Source organism: Zonotrichia albicollis, chromosome 28 (assembly GCF_047830755.1).
Source record: "Zonotrichia albicollis isolate bZonAlb1 chromosome 28, bZonAlb1.hap1, whole genome shotgun sequence".
NCBI classification, from domain to species: Eukaryota; Metazoa; Chordata; class Aves; order Passeriformes; family Passerellidae; genus Zonotrichia; species Zonotrichia albicollis.
In genome coordinates this window covers 5,722,688-5,742,711 of record NC_133846.1, presented here as the reverse complement: position 1 = coordinate 5,742,711, position 20,024 = coordinate 5,722,688, and the positions used below count along the sequence as shown (strand labels likewise).

Below are 20,024 nucleotides of genomic sequence, written 5' to 3'. Positions count from 1 at the left end.
ATCCTGGCAGGAGGGATGGAGGGCAGTGAGGAGCAGGGGAGGGACGAATATTGCCTTTGGAAAAGGGAGTAGAAAAACAAAAAAATGGGAGGGAAAAAGAGAAGCAAACTCTTTCTTGTGATTTGCTGAGAGCACCTGATGGCAGACGGTGCGGGGGCACTGTGAGGACAGGCTGGGAGTGCCAGTGGTGCCCCAGATCCTGTGTCCCCTCACCCTGGCATGGTGAGGGAGGGCAGCAGGTGACATCCCCCTGCTTTCACAGGCTCAGGAGAGCGCTGGGTCAGGGCTGGGGCTTGGAACAGCCCCAAATCTGCATCCCCTTGAGCCTCGCTGTGAGTGTCCCAAGGCTCTGTCCTGCAGTGGCACAGGGGTCCCCAAAGGCAGCGGCTGCTCCCTTTGTCCCCCCAGCAATGCATCCCCATCCTGCTGCACCCCAAAACCTTGGGGAAGGGGTGTCACTACCTGGGGGTCCACAACCACCTCAGCCACCCCCCCAGGGGTGGGACACACGCACAGCAAAGGAGACCCCAGAGCCAAGGACGCTGACAGAGCTCGGTTATTTTCTCTTGCTGCTTTTTGTTGTTGTATCCACGGAAATACAATCACGAGAGATATATATATTATATATATACTTCTTAAATTACACAATCAATGTACAAAAACCGGGGTGCATTGCTGAGACAGGTGGTTGGTTGGGTCTTTTCTGACTTTGTGGGTTTTTTTTTCCTGTACCTGGCAGGGGCTGGATGGCTCCCACCCACCGTGCCCAGCACACGGTGCTTCCCCTGCATCCACGAGAACACGGGATCCCTGGGGCCAAAAAATTCACGAACCAACGGAGGGGGCAGGAAAGGAGCAGGAGGAGCGTGCGGGAAGCCCATGGCATTGATGCTGCTAAGGGTGATGGTATGGAAAGAAATGAGAGATGATCTGTAGGGAAGAGCTGGGGATGGCAAACGCACCCGAGGCAGGGGGTGGGGTGGCGGCAGCAACCGTGAGAGCTGCGGGGCTGGGGACAGAGCCCAGGGGAGGAGGGGTAGAGCTCGGTGGGGACAAGCAAAGAGCAGAGCCTGCGGCCATTCCCCTGCCTTGGCGCGCCTTGATTTCAGCCGTCTGCCTGGGCTGTATCCTGAGCCCTCCTCCTGGGCTGCAGCTCCTGCAAGGCCGGACGATGCTCATCCCCCGTCCCTGCTCTGCTCCTGCCTCGCTTCAGTAAGGGGAGGATGGGGGCCGTCCCCAGCAGTGCCCAGTCCTCGCTATCCCAGGCCGGGCATGAAGCTGCTCCCAGCAGCACCGGGCCCTGGCGGGTCCTTCTCCGGACAGCGCTGGATTTTAGGGCCATCTCACCTGGATCTGGTGTGCGTTGGATTCCTGCCCACCCGAAGGGCGATGCTGCTCCCTGCAGGCAGCACAGACCGGGCATCGGCTCGGGAGCCTCCGCCCGCTCCAGTGTGCTGACAGCCCAGCCGGGAGGAGGAGGAGGAAGCTGAGGAGATGCCAGCAAGCTCCACGGCGGGGCTGGTCCCACCTCACCTGGGCATCTCAAGGATGGCCACGGGGCTGAAGGGGACATTCACCCCCTTCCTCGGGGCGGGAGGATGAACTGGGGAGAACACGGAAACACCAAAAAAAAAAATAACCAACGGAGTCAGACTCCAATCCCTCTTGGTTTTCTGGGATGAATTTGGTTGGTCCCAGGAGCTTCGGCGCCGTGCGTTTCGGAACAGTTCCAGCCAATCAGAAGGCGGCTCATGATTTCAGTATCTTTAAAAACCAACCAGTCAGGAGCTCTCACTGGTTGGGCTTTAAGATCTTGAGGTATCGGCTTTTCGCTCAGAAAAAAAAAATAATAATTCAACTAACGTAGACGAACGGACAACGTCATCTTTCGCTTCACGTTATCTTAGAAGAAAGCGACTATGCAAAATACTCTTCGGAGACAACTCTTAAAAAAATAAAAGCTTGGTCGGAAAATATGTCTGAATCTCTAAGGGTGAGGAGTGAAGGACCAGACGGCAGAATGGCTGGTTGGCTGGTGGAGAGATGGAGACAACGGAGGGTGGATTTATCTGCTGACGGTGACGAGGAGCACACCACAAGACTTAGATTGCCTCCACGTAGTTGGCGGGGTACAGCCCCAGCTGCCCGTTGTCCAAGCGCCCTTTGCACCACCCCTGCTCGTCTTCCTCACCGAGTTTGGTTAGTTCATCACCTGGAGAGGAAGGTGGAAGGGAAGAGCTCATTGCAGGTGCTGGAAATTTTCCCACCCCCTTTTTCTCCCTGGGATGGAGCTGCTGGGGGTTTGCAGGACTCGTCCTGGGCACACCAGTTTGTAGGATAGAAAGGCAAGGGGTGACTCCTGAGCCCTCACGTGCCCTGCCCCTTCCCATTGCTCCTGTCCCTTCTCCCTTTGGGCTCAGCTTCTGCCTTCTCTTTTCTGACATCTCAACTCTTTGAAGGGCTGGGCCAACTCAGAAATTATTGGAGGAATTTCACCCCCACAGCTCCAGCAGACGAGCCCCATCCTACCTGGCACTGGCAAGGGACCGTACCTGCTTTGAAGCTGAGCTCATCCTGCTCCTGCCCGTCGTAGTCGTACAGAGCCCGCACCCTCACGCCCTTCCCCGCCGACTCCTCGTCAAAGGGGTTGGCGCCGCCGTTGGCCTCGCTGGTGTTGAAGGAGTTGCTGCCCTCGTCATCGGACCACTCGGCGCTGTAGGTCTGCCCGCGGTCATGGCTGCTCACGCTGGGAGGGAGAGGAGAGGGAGGGGTAGCTGTCAATGGGGACATCCCTGATCCCCAAATGCTTGCACAGGCACAATGTGTGCCCCTCACAGGCCATGCCATTCACCGGCCATGCCCCTCACCGGCCGTGCCCCTCACAGGCCGTGCCCCTCACACTCTGTGCCCCTCACAGGCCATGCCATTCACAGACCATGCCCCTCACAGGTTGTGCCCCTCGCAGGCCGTGCCCCTCACAGGCCGTGCCCATCACAGGCCATGCCCATCACAGGCTGTGCCTCTCACAGGCTGTGCCTCTCACAGGCCGTGCCATTCACAGGCCGTGCCATTCACAGGCCGTGCCCATCACAGGCCATGCCCCTCACAGGCCGTGCCCCTCACAGGCTGTGCCTCTCACAGGCCGTGCCATTCACAGGCCGTGCCCCTCACACTCTGTGCCCCTCACAGGCCATGCCCCTCACAGGCCATGCCCATCACAGGCCGTGCCCCTCACAGGCCGTGCCATTCACAGGCCGTGCCCCTCACAGGCTGTGCCTCTCCTCTCCCCTTCACACCATCTCTCACCTCCCACGCTCGCCCGCCTGAGCCCCTGTGTCGCCCGCGCCGCTGGCGTTGGTCAGGGCCACCCCCTCGCCCTTCTTCTGCTTCTCCTTCCGCGTTATCGTGTGTGTCAGGTCTGGGTTCCACTCCTGCAAGCACAGAGTGACCAAGCCCTGAGTGCCCGGCTGCCCTGCAGGCCTGCCAGCACCCGGCCAGGGCGCCCAGCCTCACCTCAAACTGGGGCCAGTTCATGGGCATGCCGGGGCCGCTGGTGCTGCGGAACCACCGCAGGTCCTCCTGCGCGTCCGACATGCGGATGGTCTGCTCCAGCTCCCGGTACACGTTGGCGTAGCTGTGGGGAGAGATGTGTTTGGGGGCTGTGGGTCAGGATGGAGCCCTGGGGACAGCGTGGGACAGGCCCAGGCTGTGTCACCTGGGGCAGGTTGTGGGTCCTCCAAGTCACCAGGGGGTGACAGGCTCCTGCACAGCCTCCTGCCACTCTGGCACCTCTTGGTGACCAGCATGGCCAGAATCTGCTGCCCCTACCTGCTGCTCTCGGCCAGGTTCAGGTGCCTCTTGATGTCCAGCAGCATCTCCTTGAGGAAGTTGAGCCTCTTCTCCTCAAACTGCTGGCACTGCTCAAAGACCTGCTCCATGCTCTCGATGTACTGTGGGGTGCACTTGTTCAGCTCATCCAGCACCTTCTCGTACTTCTCCTGAGTCTGCAAAAACACAGGAGGGACCCTGGTGGTACCTCGAGCACCTCAGAGGCTGTTTCAGGGTGCTGAGAGGTCTGGTTTGGGGTCACCAGAGCTGGGGAGCCCAAACTGAGCCAGGAGCCTCAGTGGGTGGAATCAGCCCCCAAAAGTGGGGTAAATCCCAGCCCAGCTCACACTCCCCTGACCACTGCCTGCAAGTCTTTATCCTCCAGGGACACAGGGATGGGAAAATGGGAACTGATGGTGGAGAAAGCGATGTGGTGGCCATCTCCACTGATTTCCCTTGCCCAATGCATCCAGCACAGGGCAGTGCTTCACACCTTTTGCACGTCTTGCTTGCACTTTTCCACTTTGTCCTGGAGCTTCTTCTGCTGCTCAGGAGTGTTGGACTGATCTGCCTTGCTGTTGGCTTCGCGGGTCATCGCCAGCTTCTCCTCCTTGCACGCCAGGTGATAGGCTTTCTTGGCTGTCTCCAGCTGTGGGGAGGACAAGGAAGGGACATCAGAGTAAGCAGTCACAGCCCCCTGCCAACCCCTCTGCCTGTGGGGAAGTGCCACATGTCTCTCCCAGCCTGCACTGGGCACACAGAGTTGGACCAGGGGACACAGGGTTTCCCCAGGACACTCTGTGCTTCTCTCACCTCCTTGAGCTTCTTGGCCCAGGGCTTCTGGGCTTTCCGGAAGCCATCCTCAGCCTCCTTGGCCTCCTTGAAGCCCCCCATGATCTGCTTGTGGTAGGCGTCCTTCTGCCAGTTCTTGACCTTCTCAAAGTCGTCGTTCAGGAGGCTGTTCTTCACCTCCTGGTGCAGCTCGCTCACTTTGTCCGCCTCCGTCATGATCGCAGCCCACGCCTTCTCCAGGCTGCCATACTGGGGACCTGCGGGCCGAGAGAACACCTGGGGGTCACCCCACTGCCCTCACCCCCTCCATTTCTGCCAGGTGAAGCTGTGATTGCACACCCAGGGGAAAGCCTGCTGTGGGGAAGCCATGGTACCTTTCTCAATGAGCTGCCTCCACCTCTTGGACCAGTCGGTGAGCTGCTGGGCGTAGGACTTCTCGATCTTGGCCCGCTCGTGCACGCAGTTCATGAGGTCGTTGCAGAGCCGGTGCCCATCGTCGATCCGCTTCACCGTGCGCTTGTAGTTCCCCACCTGGCATGGCCACGGGGACAGGCAGCTGTGGGGGCTGCGGCCACCCCGCCTGGCTCAGCCCCAGCTGCCCTGGGGTGGCTACAGGGGAAGCACCAATTGGCAATTTGGGGGTGCAGGGATGGAGCTTTGGGTTGGGGCTGCTCAAACCCAACTCCCTCCAACCCCTTTGAGACCTTGGGCAGAGGCACCACAGCAGGAATGCTCTCAGGCAGAGGAGGGAGGGCAGCCCCCAGCCCAGGGGACACCGTGGGTGCAGTGACAGTGGCGGTGGGGTCTGTGGGAGGAGAGGATGGCCAGGACTCACTCACCTCCCAGAAGCTGTCGGTTGTCTCCTCGGCGGCCGATGCCGACTCGTCATAGGAACCCGACATGGCTCCCGCAGGCGCTGGGGCTTTCCTGGGCAAACACCAGCCTCATGCACTGAGGGAACAGGAGAGGGGAGTCACAGGAGGTGCAGGGGACCCCCATTCCGCCTGCCAACAGCTCTGTGGGACAAACATCTGGGTACAGGGGACAGTGCCCACTCCAGCTCTGGACCTACAGGCTCCTCTAGTGCCCACCACCCACTTGGTGCCATCCAAACACCCCCGAGCCAGCAGTGCTGGGAGGGAATCACGGGGAGCAGCACAGTGGGCACTCACTGGGCAGAGCCTGGCTCAGCACTGGGAGCTGCTGGCCGAGGGGCCATGGCAGGGTCAGGAGATGCACCGCCCAAGAAATTCTCATCCTGCTATTCCACCCTAATCCGTCCTGATCTTCAGAAAAACGGCATCCCCAGAGCGCCACGTGGCCCCGCAGAGTGGCTTAACCCCTGAGAGCTGGGAGGGGGTCGGTGGCTGGGGGTGGCACTGCATGGGGACAGAGCAGGGACTGTGGCGGCTGTTTCCTAAGCGTTCTCCTCATCATCCCCATCCTGACCTGGATTTGGACGGTGTTTCCACAGGAAGGCACTGGGCCTATCCTGCATGGCATCTGCCACCGGGATGGGGACAAGATGGCCATGGACAGCTCAAATTTCCTCCTGCTCTGTCCCTAAAAGGGCTGAGAGGGATGTGGCCGTGAACATCACACACCATCCCTTCCTTGGGGAGGTGGGATGGGCGGAGGAAGGCCTGTGCTCTGCCCTGTGGTGGGGTGGCAGGGCACAGCTGGAAGCACAGGGTCCCGTGGGGAGCACTGGTGAGTGCCCACGCTCTCCAGCTGTGTGCACAGCTGGCCCTGAGGTGTCCCCAGGCCGGGGCAGGGCACGGCCCCAGGAGGATGGGGACCTGAAACAGTTACTGGAGCGCAGCGCAGGGCTCGCTGTGCTGGAAGTAACAGGGCCCGGCAGGGATTTAGTGATATAACCAGGGAGGCACCAATCCCCTCCACCCTCCCCAGACGGTTAAAAATAAACGCGTGACTGTCCCTCGCTCTGCCGCCGAGACGCAGATGGGTGGGGGACAGCAGGGTCCCCCTGCAGCTGGCAGCACGCAGCGCCCGCGCCTGCCTGGCACCCACGGCGCCGCCACCGCCACTGCCTGGCACCCACAGCGCTGCCACCCCTCTTCTTAGCACCCACGGCACGGCCACTGTCCCTGCCTGGCACCCACAGGAGCACTGTGCCTGGCACCCACGGCAGCACCACCGCCACTGCCTGGCACCCTGAGCGCCAACACTACTGCTGCCTGGCACCCACGGTGCTGCCACCACCGTCCCCACCCCAGCAGGCTGCCCCGGTGCACCTGCAGTGGTGACAGAGCACCTGGTGGCACAGCCCCAAGGGACCCTGCAGGTGCTGTGTGCATCATCCCCCCTGAAAGCTGCAGGCACAGGGTGTTGTGCCCTGGGTTTTGCTGCATGGCATGGCATGGCATGGCATGGCATGGGCACCCTCAGGGTGACAGCCCCCGTGTGCCAGGGCTGGGATGGGGATGGCAGAGAGGGAGCACACTCATGGCTGGGTGTACCCCAGGACCCACGGGCACAGTGCCAGCCCCTGCTGCCCCAACGAGCCACTCATGCCAGGGGGCACTGCAGACATGGCTGCTGCAGCTCCCTCTCCGAGCCACTACCTGGTCCGAGCCGCAGCCTGGGGGTTATTTTTGGCTCTGCATCACTTCCCAGCCAACGCTGCTGCCTCGGCGCCACGATCCCGCCTGTGCCCCACGCACGACCATCCTTGCACGTGAGAGTGCCCACCGTGCCAGGCCGCCTCGGCCGCCTGTGCCACACGTGCCAGCCCCCTGCCAGCCCTGCCAGCCCCCGGCCCTGCCAGCACAGCCCATCACCTCGCATCAGGGCGGCTGGCGGTGATGCCTGGCGCCTGCAGAGCCGGCGGCCGAGCTGCGGCGTGGAGAGCTGCCAGCCCCAGCCAGGCGCTGCTGCTTGGGTACCCCGGGCCTGGGGGGCTCTGCTGCAGCCCCTCGCCTCCGCAGAGCTGCCAGGGAGAAGCCACAGACCGTTTGGCATCAAGTGACAGCAGAGTTTGTCCCAGCTCCTGCTCCACGTGCCCTTGGGCTGCTGCTCCTGCAGAAGCGGCCCCGCTGCGTCTCTGCTGTCAGCACACTCGGTGCTGGGCACTGACACAGCTCTCCTCACCCTCCAGGCAGCTCCTGCTGCTGCAGGGGGGTCTCTGCCCTCTGTGGGGGCCAGGCTGTGGCCGTGGCCCTGCACAGGCTGGAGGCTGCTGCAATGCAGAGGCTGGTGCTGCTGACACCGCGGGCACGGCATGGGCAGCTGCCCGCACCCCCTGGCAGAGCCCTGGCTGGCAGAGCCCTGTCCCCAGCGAGGTGGGACAGTCCAGTCCTGCTGTCCCCTGTCCCCAGGTCGCTCTCTTCAGGTGTGTTTGTTGTCCCAGACCCAGCATCTCTCCTGCAGCCAAGACCAGGGCATGGGGATGTCACACTCCTGCCCCTGGGCACCTTGGCTGAGCCTGGTGGGGACCAAGGGCAGGAGTGGCTGCAGAGCCTCTGGGCCAGGTTCCCCTGCTGCCAAGAGCATCCAGGGCAGGGGGGAAGCCACACTGGGAGCTGCACTGGTCTGTGGGAATCCAAGCAAGTGGGCTGGGCCTCAGGCTTTGGGCCACAGGAAAGGTCATTTGCTCTCCTTTAGCTGCTTGAGGGTCCATTTTGGGGTGCAGAGCCACTGCCACCATGACGCACCACGGTGGCCATTGGTGGCAAAGACAAATGCATTCAGCTAAGGAGGTCAAGAGGAGCCTGGCAGCAGCATTTCCCACCGTGTGAGACACTGGAGCGGCTGTGCTGCATCCACCGTGGGTACCAGCACCCATGTTCTGCTCTCACTGCGGCCACACACAGGGGTTGAGGTGGCAGCACATGGAGGGTGAAGTGGCCACCTTTGGGGGCTGAAGTGGCCAAGGCACAGCAGCAGGTCCCAGGGAGAACCCGTGACACTGACGTGTGTCACAAGAGGCTTTGCAGCTGCAGGAGCTGTGCCTGGTTTGCTGCTCAGTGTGACCCAGCTGAGAGGCTGTGGGATTCCCACCCCAGGGCTGGTCTGTGTGTCCCATGGGGCTCCTGGGGCTGGCAGGGGTCGGAGCTCAGGGGGCCAGGGGGTGTGCAGAGGTTTGGCTGTGGCGTGGCTGAGGCGTGGCCCCCTCCAGAGCCCACAGGGACCCTGTGAGGAAAGGGTTAAGTGGGTGCTGCTGATTCACGCTGGCAGCTCCGCATCAGCAGTGCCCAGGGCTCAGGGCTGAGCAGCCTCAGCACCCATCCTGCCCCCTCATCATCACACCAAGCCCAGTGCCAGGCAGGTGGAGAGCCTGGGCCCTTCCAGGGTGCTGTCTCCATGGGAGCAGGCTTGTGTAGGGTCCCTCCTGCATTCCCTGGCAAAACCCCTTTGGCTGCAACATGAGCAGGGCTGGAGCCCTTGGGCAAAGAGCCAAACCCAGAATGGTGGGTGATTCCCCATGGGATTTCAGCCAGAGCAGCACCATGGGGCTGCCCAGGACCCAGCAGGGCATGAGGTGGCTGCAAGGGCAGCAGGACCCTGGAGGGGACATGTTGGTAATGCTGGGAAACTCCTGGGAGCCACTTTTCCAAGGAACCCTGGGTGGGATGTGCCTATGGCAGCCTCCTTTCTTCCATCAGGGTCATCTGCACTGATGGGGGATCTGAGGCCTGCTGGACCCTGCAGGGTCAGGGCTTGTGGGCTCCCCCAAACCAGAGAGGAGGTTCAGTGACCCAGGAGCAGCAGCAGGAGCCTCGTGTCCTGTGCACAGACGGGAGCCTGCCGGGGGCCAGGTGCTGCCAGGTTGCAGTAGCCAGGGGAGATGCATTTGCTCCAAGCCCTGGCAGGGATCGGCTTCACAGCTCATGTGAGCTCTGCAGAGAGCTTCCCCTTCCCCCTGAGCTCCCAAAACCTCCCTGCTCAGGGCACCCTTTAATCTTCCAGGGATTTTAGGAGCCTCGTGCAAAAATTTTGGGAAGCTTGTTTGGCGTTTGCAGATAACGCAAGTGTCTCTCCAGGGGAGGCTGCAGCCCAGCTCAGGGACAGAGGATGTGCTGGGAATGCGGATGGGGAGCGTGGATGGGGATCCCTGGAGGGGCAGCAGCAGCCGGATTGCCAACACCCTGCATGTGCTCAGGCCCGGGGAAGGGACAGGGGGCTCAGCCTCAGCTGGGGGCTGCTCTGGCTGCCCAGCTCTGCAGCTCTGCCTCATCCTGCCGTGGTAAACAAGGCTGCTCGGACAGCGTGCAGGGATTTGTGCAGTCCCGGGAGCCGGGTTCAGGCAGAAATCCAAAGATGAGGTTTGCAATTAAAGGCAGAAGTGGCGAACAGGGATGGTGGAGGATACGGCGGTGCCATCCCCCCACAGCAGGGAGGGGACACGGAGCGTCACGCGCTGCCACGGGGGTCCTGTCCCCTGAGCCTCGGGGGGATGGACCCGGGGCTGGCGGTGACAGGAGGCAAACGGGGCTGCTGGGAGCAGGGGACATGGAGGGACAGTGGAATTTCAGCTGTCTGTGGTGGGGAAGCAGACCTGGAGCCAGAGGGGATGGGAAAGTGGGGAGATGGGGGGGCAGCAAGGGAGAAGCTGGGGGGACACGGCTGAAAGGAGGGAGGTCAGTGATGGGTAAGGTGTTTATTTGGGCAGGGGGACAGCAATGACAGGGACAGCACAAGTTCAACCCGTTGTTTGCAGATGGGGAAACTGAGGCACAAGCCCGGGAGTGCGGCAGCATTGCAGAGGGGGTGTCCCTGTCCCCAGCACCCCACTGGACACACGGAGGGGGTGAAGGTCACATACCCCCCCAACCTCCCTGGCTTGCAGAAGGGATCAGGGGACGCTGTGTGCTGCCGGGGGGTGCAAAGCCATGCCGTACTGCTCGGTCTTTGCACAGCAAGACCCCCGCCATCCCCCCATCCCCACAAGGGACCCGGGCATCCCTCACCCCATCCCGGCAAGGGACCCGGGCATCCCGCACCCATCCCCGCAAGGGACAGGGCTTCCCTCTCCTCGTCGCCGCAGTGCACCCGGCTGTCCCCGCGGGGGCCGCGCTCACCTGCCGGGGGCCGGGGGGGCCGGGGGCCCGAGGCCGGGGCCGGGGCTCCGCTCGCTCCGCTCCGCTCGCTCCGCTCCCGCCGGGCAGCGGCGGCGCGCACGGCCGCGGGCACGCGCCTGCCCGAGCCGCCCGTTGCCATGGCAACCGGGATGGAGCCGCTGCTGCGAAAATCATGCGGGGGGGCGGGGGGGGAACGGACCCCCCCCATCCCCGCGTCCGCGCCCACCCCGAGGTTCCGCACTGCCGCCGGCCCCCGCAGGACCCCCGGCCCCAAACCCCCGCCCAGGGCACCCACCGGGGCCGCCCCACTGCGGGGCCGCGGCCCGGGGGCACAGCCCCCACGGCAGAGCGATGGCGGGGTCGGGCCCCGGGCCCCGTTAGGGCCTAATCGGACTCGTTTTCCCCGGGCCATGAGGCGGGGGGGCTCTTTGGGGACCCCTCAGTGGTTCCTGTCCTGCTACCCCGGGGGTCGCTGTCCCTCCTGCACGGGACGGGACAGAGCCATGCCCTCCCTCCGCTGCTGCCCCGGCCTCCCTGTCACCCCCGCGGATGCAGGGGGGTTTTGGGGCTGAGCCACAGCTTTTGCGGGAACAAACACCCCAAAACGCCTTCGGAGAGGCAGCCGGTGCCGCCTCCTTGCCAAATGTGCCAGCTGGGAACAGGCTGGCAAGGGAATCTGGAACAGTCTTTTCCCCCCGGCAGGACTGGGGATGGGGGTGAGGGTGCTGCACACCCCAATGCTTCTTGGAGGGGAGCAGGGCAGCTCCCCCTCACTGCCATCTGCCCATCTGCCTCCTCCCAAGCCCCGGGGCTCATGCTCGGGGTCACCAGGCTCGTGACAGGATGGGATTCCCGGGGGCAGAGGGGGCTGGAAGCGTCGGGAGGCAGGCAGGATGCGGGTGGGGGTGATGACAGGCTCCCCGACACTGCGCCTGCATCCCCCCGCTCGCGGGGGATGTCAGGGAAATTAAAAGCCAGCAGGAGACGAGAGCGTCCAGGCGAGTAACCGAAGCCGCTGCAGAAGCCGCAGTAATGAGGCTGCCGGAGCCGCTGCCGCCGGGATCGGGTTGCCCGGAGAATGCGACCCGGTCCCGGGGGGCTCTGCCGGCCTCCGACGCCGGCTCAGCTTTCCCCTGACGAGCGCCTCGGACTGCCTAATGAAGCTCGGTGGGGCTCTCCAGCCCGCCTGCCTTCCGGCTCCCGTGCCACCCGAGCCAGCACAGCTCATGGCCAACAGAGTGTCCCCGGGAAGGCTTCACACCCTGAGACCCCGGGGGTTCAATGTCCCCAGCCCCAAACAGGAGTGGGATGGATGGTGGTTCCTTCAGGAGCAGGGGATCTTTGCCTGCTGGTGTTTAAGGGTGAGGAACCAGAGCGTGCTGAATATCTGCTCATGGTCCTTTCAAGCTGTGAGTTGGCAGTTCTCAGCACAGGGTCACCACTGGGATGTCCCAGCTGCCACTTGCCCTGAGGGGAAAATGTCCTTGGCATTAAACATGAGGTGACAAACGCTCCCCAGGATGGTAGCAGGGGGACCTCAATGACTTGGGGATGTTCCCCAGTGCAAAGAGCCATTGCCACCAGCTCTGTGGGCTGTGCAGGTGGCACCAGCTCAGGTCTCCTTCCCTGCAGCTTGGGCTGTTCCACGCAGGGAGCAGGTGGGAGCTCTGCCTCCTCAGTTCCTTCACCAAAAACTCGGTCACGACAAACTTTTCCCCGGCTCTCACCATCCCACCGTTTACTGTTTGCAGTGGTAAGTCGCTTCTCCTCCTCTAAATGAGTTTCCTTGTGGGAAGCAGCAGACGGTATTGGCAGGAAATAAGCCCTGATTTATGGGGCCACTTGCCTCTCTGGAATTACAGCTCCGTGAGCGCAAACGGAGGAGTCAGAGCACATGAGCCCACACCGTGATCCCGGCGAGGCAGAGCGGGCGGGAATGAAGAGATGCCACCAGGGATCAGCCGCCTGCCCATCAGCCAGGGAGAAGTGCCGGCCCTCGCACGAACGGGGGGGGGGTTGAGCACAGCCAGCCCCAGCAAGGAGGGGAAATGCGTTCCCTAAATCCCGATAGATCCCTGAGTTATGGGGCTCACTGTTTATGGGAGAGCCCATGGGGCGTCCAGGGAAGGCTGGTGTGGATGGGGGCAGAGGGCATGGAGGATCCTGAGCCCATTCCTGCCCTCCAGAGCCTCTTCCCAGGGCAGGGCAGAGCAGCAGCTGCGGTTTGGGGGCCGGATGGGGCCGGTGCCCCACGCTCGCCCCATGCCCGGGCTGCGCCGCCGCTGCGGATGTGCCGCCGGTCCCAGGAGCCCTCCGGGGAGCTAGGAGAATGCAAGCGCTACTTTGCATCTCTAATTAGCCGCGGAGGATAATTGGCGGCTCTGCGGCAGACAGGCAGCCATTGTGGAGGGCCCCGCGCGGGGCAGGTGCTCCCAGAAACCCAAATCCCACCGAAACAATTCCCTTCTTGTCTGCCTGCGACCGGCCGGGGCATCCTCCAAGCCCTTCCGGGGAAGGGGCTGGGGCAGGCACATAAAGGCTCCATTTTTCCTGGGAAGCAGCGTGGGGCTGGCTGCAGGCAGCTGCCCAGGAGCCCGCACAATATCCCCGGGGCACAGCGCTGCTGCCCCCGGCCCCGCCTGCTGTGCCACGCCGGGGACAGACGGACACTACCCGGCCGCCCCTGCGAGCTGCGGGCTGGATGCGGCCTCTCCTCCTCCTCCTCCTCCAGGAGCATCCGCGGGAGCTCAGCAGGTGCGGAGTTTGCCTTCGAGGCGTTGCACAAACTCCGGCCAGGTTGGCACCCCCGGGACAAAGTCTGTGCCCGGGCAGAGCCGTGCCAGGCTTCATCCCCGTGCCCGGGCAGGGAGCAGCACGGCTGGCACGGGGCATTCCCGGCGAGGGGGATCCCACACAGAGCCCAGGCCAGGCTGCGGGCTCAGGACGTGGCCCCGGTGGGGGCTGACACGCTTTGCTGATGTCCCTTCCCTTGTGCACGTCACTGTCGGTCCCTGCCGGTGCCTGGGCTCATTTCCCTCAATCCTCGCACGGTTCAACCCCGCTCCCGTCCTGCTGCAGCCCCTCCGGCGGCCGCACACCACGGGAGGAGGAAGAGGAGGAAGAGAAGGGAGAGAAAGCGGCCAGGGGGGCACAGATCAGGGCGGACCCCGGGGCAGGGCAGCACCTCCAGCTCCGGCCGAGCCGCTGCCGGGTGAATTCCCCGGTTTTCTCTGCGCTCCTGCAAAGGGAGCACAAAACCCCAGGAGGGGGAAAGGACCCTCGGGGTTTTGGGGTCAGGGAGCCGCAGTGCCTGATCTCTGCTTGGCTTAGGGCTGTGGTTTGCCCGGGGAAGGCGACGCGGGGGCCGAGGGATGCGGGAGCAGCCGGGGAGGCTGCCGGGAGAGCTCTAATCCGTTTAGCAAGGCACTTGCTTTGCCATTTCCGAGGCGGGAGGTGCAGGAGCTGTGATCTGCTGCAGCACAGGCACGGACAGCGACAGCGACAGCGCCCGCAGCGTGTCCGGGCAGCAGGGACAGCTCCTGCCCCGCGGGACGGGCCGGGGCCATGCCGCGATTGTCGCAGCATCCTTGGGGTCACCCCGCGGAGCTTCGCCCCACCTCCGGCCATGGTGGCCCCGAAAGGAAGAACGGAGGGGGTGACACGGCAGCAAAGCCCCGGGATGGCACCGGGCAGCTCACGGCGCATCCCTCGATCCCTCCCGTTCCCCGCCCGGCACGAGTTGGGAATCACTTAAACCGGGTCGGGCGCGGAGCCGGCTCAAACAGCGGCGGGGACAGCGCTGTGACAGCGCCCCGGTGCCCGGCACCCCTGCGCCCCCCGGGACACCCCTGCGACCCCCGGGACAGCCCCGCGCCCCCGGCCCGCCCCGCCGGCCGTACCTCGGGGCCGCGGGGACAGCGGCGGAGCCTCTCCCGGGGCCGGCGCTGCGCATCGCGGGCAGGTCGCGGCAGATGGGGCGGAGGGAGGGGGTAAAGATCAGCTCGGAGATTAGGGCGGCATTTTTAGCCGACCAATCCCCGGCCCGGCGCGGCGGCTCCTCGGCCGTGCAAGGTGACAGCGCTCCCGCCGCGGGGACGGCGATGGGCACCGGGGCACCGGGGGTCCCTGCGCCCGCCAAGGGGACGGCGATGGGCACCGGGGCACCGGGGGTCCCTGCGCCCGCCAGGGGGACGGCGATGGGCACCGGGGCACCGGGGGTCCCCCCGCCCCTCCTGCTGCCCCGGCCCTGCTCCGGGGTGCCCGGTGCCCGCCGTGTTCATTCAGGACGTGTCCCTCTCCACCGGAGCCGCTCCGTTTGCTCCCGGGGGTTCGAACCCCCAAACCAGGCGGGACAGAACGCACCGAGGGGACACGGCTGCAGTGAAACCCTTTGGGAACGAGAGCCCCGCTCGGGGATCGGGGAAATCGCGGCTGCCGGGCCGGTGAGGGGAGCGGAGCGCTCCGGTGCTCCGGGAACCCCGAGCCCTCAGCCCTGGGTGAGACCCGCGGCTCTCCGGGATCCCGGGCAGGGCGTCACAGCCCCGCTCCGAGAGACACCGGGCACGGCTGGGGATGTGCGGGGATGGCACGGCTAGTGTTGACACGGGGATGTCACGGCTGGGGTTGACACGGGGATGGGGCAGGGATGTCACAGCTGGGGACATGTGGGGATGGCATGGCTAGGGGTGACACGGGGATGTCACGGCTGGGGACATGTGGGGATGTCACGGCTGGAGGTGACACGGGAGGGGAGGGAGCGGGTGTCGCCCGCTGTCCCCATCAGGCACCGCAGCGGGCCGCCCGTTCCCAGGCGGGAGGGCGCCTGCGCTCTGCACAGGCAGTGCCGAGGCCACCCTCGCCGCCGGGGGCCTTGGCGCGGCGGAAGCGGCGGTCCGGCGCACGCGCAGTCCTTTCCGGTCGGGCCCCGCCGCCGCCGCCACGGTGAGGCCGCGCTCGGGCCATCGGCCGCGCATCGCCGCCATCCCGGGGCCTGGGCCCCCTTGTGGGGCATCTCCGTGATCGGGGCTCCAGCCCGGCCGTGCGGGGAGGGAGGGATTGGCGGCGCCGTGCCGCGGGGCGGTGCGGGATATCCGGCGGTGGCACCGGGGCCTCCCGGCCCGTGCGGTGCCGCGGGGGTGGTCCGTGATCCGCGGTGGGTCAGTCATGCCGAGCACGGAGAGCCCCGGGCCCGGCTGGTCTGGGAGCACCGCCCGTAGCCGATTTCCCGTGCTGGGGGCGCTGCCGGGATCGGTTCCGGCTCCCGGAGGGGCGAGAGGCTCCCACGGCTCCCGGTTCTCGCGTTCGGTTTGACTTAACGGCGGCACCAACAGCATCCATGGTGGGGCTGCCCGAACCGCGGCCCTGCCCCCGCTGTGCCCGGGATGGTTTAAGGAGCCAAAGCTGGGAGTGCTCGGTTTTCCCTCCCGGGAAGCTCAGCTCGGGGGACACCGCGATCGCTGTCCCCGGTGCAGCTGTTGGTGCCCGAATGTCAGCGAGCCCCGTTTGCTGTGCCCTGTGCAGATGTTGATGCCCAAGAAGAACCGAATCGCCATCTATGAGCTGCTGTTCAAGGAGGGCGTGATGGTGGCCAAGAAGGACGTGCACATGCCCAAGCACCCCGAGCTGGTGGACAAGAACGTGCCCAACCTGCACGTCATGAAAGCCATGCAGGTGGGAGGGCACGGGAGTGGCACAGAGCAGGGATTGTCCAGAGAATGAATCCGTTTTGGTTTAGGGGAAATGGACATCCTTGAGTTAGAAAACAGCTGTTTAGTCTGCCTGTGCCTGTTCTGGTGAAAAGCCTGTGCTCAGAGAAGCTGCTTCAGTGAAGGGTTGAGATAAGGGGGGGAGACAGGGGCGTGGGAGTGGGGGTCCCTGGGGTGCTGCTGCCTGCATGAGAATTGTCCCTGTCCCCTCTGCCCTGCTGACCCCGGTGCATGTGAGGAGCTGGGAGAGGCTGGAAATGGAAGTGACTGGGATGCACTGGGATTGACTGGGAGTAACTGGGGGCTGTCCCCACAGTCCCTCAAGTCCCGGGGCTACGTGAAGGAGCAGTTTGCCTGGAGACACTTCTACTGGTACCTGACCAACGAGGGCATCCAGTACCTGCGGGATTACCTGCACCTGCCCCCCGAGATCGTCCCGGCCACGCTGCGCCGCAGCCGCCCCGAGACCGGCCGGCCCCGGCCCAAAGGTCAGCTCAGGGGGGCACGGGGGGCTGGGCAGTCAGGGCACTGCCAGATCTGTGCGATTGGGTGTGAAATCGTGAGCAGAGCAAGGAAATGTGGATTTTTCAGTTGGAAGTGGAGTGGTGCTCACTGAGAGGGATGAGGGGAGCTGGGACACACAGGGAGGTGCCCTGAGTGGGAATTGGCCATCCCCAGGGACTGGGATTGCTGGGACACACAGGGAGGTGCCTTGAGTGGGAATAGGTCATCCCCAGGGACTGGGATTGCTGGGACACACAGGGAGGTGGGAGTGTGGAGGAGATGCTGTGCAGGGCTGGTGAGCCCCACCTGGCATCACCTGTGGCCAGGTTGGGTGTCACCTGTGTTGGGTGTCCCCACTCTGGGACGCTGAATGTGCTTCTTCTGGAGCAGGGCTTGTTGTTAATGGTAACAGCAAACGCCTGCTGGAGGAGCAGCAGAGCCCACAAAGATGCTGAGGGGTTTGGGGCATCTCTGTGAGGAGAGACTGAGGGAGCTGGGTGTGGTTAGGATGGAGGAGAGGACACAAATACCTGCAGAAATGCCCAGGGGATGGTGCCAGACTCTGCTCACTGGTGCCCCATGGCAGGACAAGGAGCAGTGGCCAGAAACTGAAATACAGCAAGTTCCACCTCAACATGAGGAAGAACTTTCCATGTGGGTGGGAGAGCACTGGAACAGCTGCCCAGGGAGGGTGTGGGGTCTCCCTCTCCAGACCCATTCTTGTGTCACCTGCTCTGAGTGGCCCTGCCTGGAGAGGGGTTGGAGTGAGTGATCTCCAGATGAGCCCCAGCTGCTCTGTGATTCTCTGTGTTGGACTTGCAGCTCTGATTTTCCCTTGGTGGGCTTTCACACCCCCAGGTGCAGGGGTGCAGCCAGATGTGCTCTGGTTTTGGAGGATCACATGGGTTGTGCTTTTTTGCTTCTGAGGCCAGGGATGCTGGCAGTTCACCCCCAGCTGCTGCAATTTGTATCTGAGCCAAACAAAATGGGAGCATCACCTGCTTCAAAGGAAGGAATTGCAGAAAAACTGGGAATTTGCTGCTTTCTTTGATCTCTGAGTTGCTTGGATGTTCCAAGATTTGTTCTTTAGATGCTGTATTTATCCAGTGAGCTTAAGGGAGCTGCATCCCTGCTGGGAGGGAGGGGTGGCAGCTTATGGCTGGGGTTTGTGCAGGAGGAGCTGTGTGTGGTGTCACAGGGTTGTCCTGCTGCTGGAAGCCTCCTCAGCCCCATCTGGGCAGGGATTTTTGGAAGGATTGCACTTGGTGCTTTTTTTTGTTGTGGATGACCTGCTTGAGGCAACTGCAGTCTGGGAGCCACAGAGGTGGTGGAGTAAAAGAATTATTGCAAGAATTGGGTTTTTTTTATGGCCAAACCAATGCATGGGGATGTGCAGGAGGGCACTGGGGTGTGCCTGGCACAGCTGGGTCCTGTCTGGGTGGGCAGACCCCAGCCTGGGCTCCAGGGACACATCCCAGCCCCTGAGACAAGGCGGTCCCACCACAGCTGGGTGTTCCTGCAGCAGTTTTGTCTGGTTTTAATCTGAGATCCCACAAATAATCTGCTTTTACTGTCCTGAACATGTTCTGTGGGGGGATTTGGGGTACTGACCATGGGTCTGTTTCAGGTTGGGGTCAGAAATCTGTCCTGCAGTTTGGGACTCAGCTGTGCTCAGGCTTGTCAGCCATGGCAGATTCCCAGTATTTCTGGGATTTTTACCAACAATAACATTCAGCACTAGCTTGATGACCAGAAGACTGTTGAGATGATGCTGTAAACCCACTTCTCACATTATTTAACTTCCACCCTGCCACAAGCTGGGACACTTGAGCAGATTTCACCCTTCAAGTGAAGTTCCCTTTAGTAAATCACCGTTCTCCTTAGGTGTATTCTCCCGAGCTGCCCCAGGTGCAGCCCTGCTGTCAGACCCAGTGCTGTTGTGCACTTTGGGCTGCAGGAGGTGTGTGTTTGAGCCCTGGCAGAGCAGGGTTTGAGCTGTGCTCTGTTGCAGGTCTGGAGGGCGAGCGGCCGGCGCGGCTGACGCGGGGCGAGGCTGACCGGGACACGTACCGCCGCAGCGCCGTGCCACGTGAGTGTGCCCCCTGTGCCCCTCCCAGGGACAATTGCCCCAGCTCCAGGGCTCCTCTCACAGAGAAAAGGGGAAGATGAGACTCTTGGCATAGTTTAGAATCTGTATGTGAGGGTGGCTGGGAGGTGTGCTGGAGTTTTGTCCGGCTGAGCTGTTTTCCCTGGGGTTGGTTCAGTAACTCAAACACGCTCAGTTACAGCTGTTGCTTTGCTGTGTTTATCCCCAGTTTTAGTTCTGTGGGGTGGTTAAAGCTTTGCTCCCAGTCAAGGGGTTCTGTGGGCACTGACTGCTTCTCTTTCTGCAGCTGGTGCTGACAAGAAGGCTGAGGCTGGTGCTGGAGCAGCCACGGAATTCCAGTTTGTGAGTGTTTGCATTTGAGCTTTGCTTCCTTTTTTGAAGGCTTTGGTGGGAGAAGCTGGAAGGTCCTGCCTATGGGATTATTCTGAGGGTGTCAGAGGGGCTGGAAACTGTCACCCTTCACAGGCAGCTTGCTTGCTGTGGGGAAAGGATGTGGTGGGACAGAGGCCAGTGACAAGTTTGAGAGCAAGCTGAGCTCTTTGGAGATCCATGGTTTTATAGTTCAAAAATAACAGTATTTTAGATGTGATCCACAGAGCTGGCTGGAATGGGTTGATGTTGGTGGCACTCACCTGGCTAACCTGTGCCATCAGAGAGCTTTGATGATGTTTGTTTTTGCTGTCATTACTTGGCACTGTGATTTCTAACACTCTCCTTTTGCTGTTGCAGAGAGGTGGATTCGGTCGTGGACGTGGTCAGCCCCCGCAGTAGAACTTTGTGCTCATGTTTTGTGTATAATAAAAGAGGTGAAAATGCCACTGGGTTCATGCCTGTGTCTGTGTGAAGTGCACAAACAGAGCTCACGAAGCACAGAGTGACTCACATCTTTGGCATCTGGAGCAGCACTTTGGGAGTGACTAAATGCAGGTTCTAGTGCAGGAACTGTGCAGGTTTAGGGGGTGTGGAGGTGAGTCCTGCAGGAATGCAGGAGCATTTCCCATCTGACCAGGGCCATGCTGATTTCCGGCCGTGCAGCAGCGCTGGGCT

The 20,024-nt window shown here is 62.8% G+C and overlaps 2 protein-coding genes across 4 annotated transcripts; one reads left to right on the top strand and one right to left on the bottom strand.

Moving 5' to 3' along the window:
- Window positions 1-614: 614 nt before the first annotated feature.
- On the bottom strand, window positions 615-14,716 carry PACSIN1 (protein kinase C and casein kinase substrate in neurons 1). 2 transcript variants are annotated; one of them, XM_074528234.1, is made up of 10 exons: window positions 14,561-14,716; window positions 5,460-5,571; window positions 4,995-5,151; window positions 4,642-4,877; window positions 4,322-4,477; window positions 3,829-4,004; window positions 3,514-3,634; window positions 3,307-3,431; window positions 2,553-2,746; window positions 615-2,212 (listed from the first exon to the last, which is right to left on the bottom strand). In XM_074528234.1, the coding sequence occupies exons 2-10, from the start codon at window positions 5,520-5,522 to the stop codon at window positions 2,103-2,105; spliced, it is 1,338 nt and encodes a 445-aa protein (XP_074384335.1). In that variant the 5' UTR covers window positions 5,523-5,571; window positions 14,561-14,716; the 3' UTR covers window positions 615-2,102. The 2 variants fall into 2 exon arrangements, with proteins under 2 accessions (XP_074384335.1, XP_074384334.1); XM_074528233.1 differs by lacking the exon at window positions 14,561-14,716 and adding an exon at window positions 10,662-10,820.
- Window positions 13,391-19,795, top strand: LOC106629719 (small ribosomal subunit protein eS10). Of its 2 annotated transcripts, none has more exons than XM_074528238.1 (6): window positions 13,391-13,415; window positions 16,182-16,331; window positions 16,683-16,854; window positions 18,882-18,959; window positions 19,264-19,319; window positions 19,707-19,795. In XM_074528238.1, the coding sequence occupies exons 2-6, from the start codon at window positions 16,182-16,184 to the stop codon at window positions 19,746-19,748; spliced, it is 498 nt and encodes a 165-aa protein (XP_074384339.1). In that variant the 5' UTR covers window positions 13,391-13,415; the 3' UTR covers window positions 19,749-19,795. The 2 variants fall into 2 exon arrangements, with proteins under 2 accessions (XP_074384339.1, XP_074384338.1); XM_074528237.1 differs by lacking the exon at window positions 13,391-13,415 and adding an exon at window positions 15,443-15,602.
- Window positions 19,796-20,024: the final 229 nt, after the last annotated feature.

What these genes read in the sequence shown, in the direction of transcription:
- LOC106629719 (XM_074528238.1), top strand. Translation starts at nt 16,182, where the DNA reads ATGTTGATGCCCAAGAAGAACCGAATCGCCATCTATGAGCTGCTGTTC. An exon ending in ACGTCATGAAAGCCATGCAG is followed by an intron (nt 16,332 to 16,682) that starts GTGGGAGGGCAC and finishes CTGTCCCCACAG; the next exon opens with TCCCTCAAGTCCCGGGGCTA. An exon ending in CCGCCGCAGCGCCGTGCCAC is followed by an intron (nt 18,960 to 19,263) that starts GTGAGTGTGCCC and finishes CTCTTTCTGCAG; the next exon opens with CTGGTGCTGACAAGAAGGCT.
- PACSIN1 (XM_074528234.1), bottom strand. Translation starts at nt 5,522, where the DNA reads ATGTCGGGTTCCTATGACGAGTCGGCATCGGCCGCCGAGGAGACAACC. An exon ending in CAACCGACAGCTTCTGGGAG is followed by an intron (nt 5,152 to 5,459) that starts GTGAGTGAGTCC and finishes TGGCCATGCCAG; the next exon opens with GTGGGGAACTACAAGCGCAC. An exon ending in GCAAGCAAGACGTGCAAAAG is followed by an intron (nt 4,005 to 4,321) that starts GTGTGAAGCACT and finishes GTGTTTTTGCAG; the next exon opens with ACTCAGGAGAAGTACGAGAA.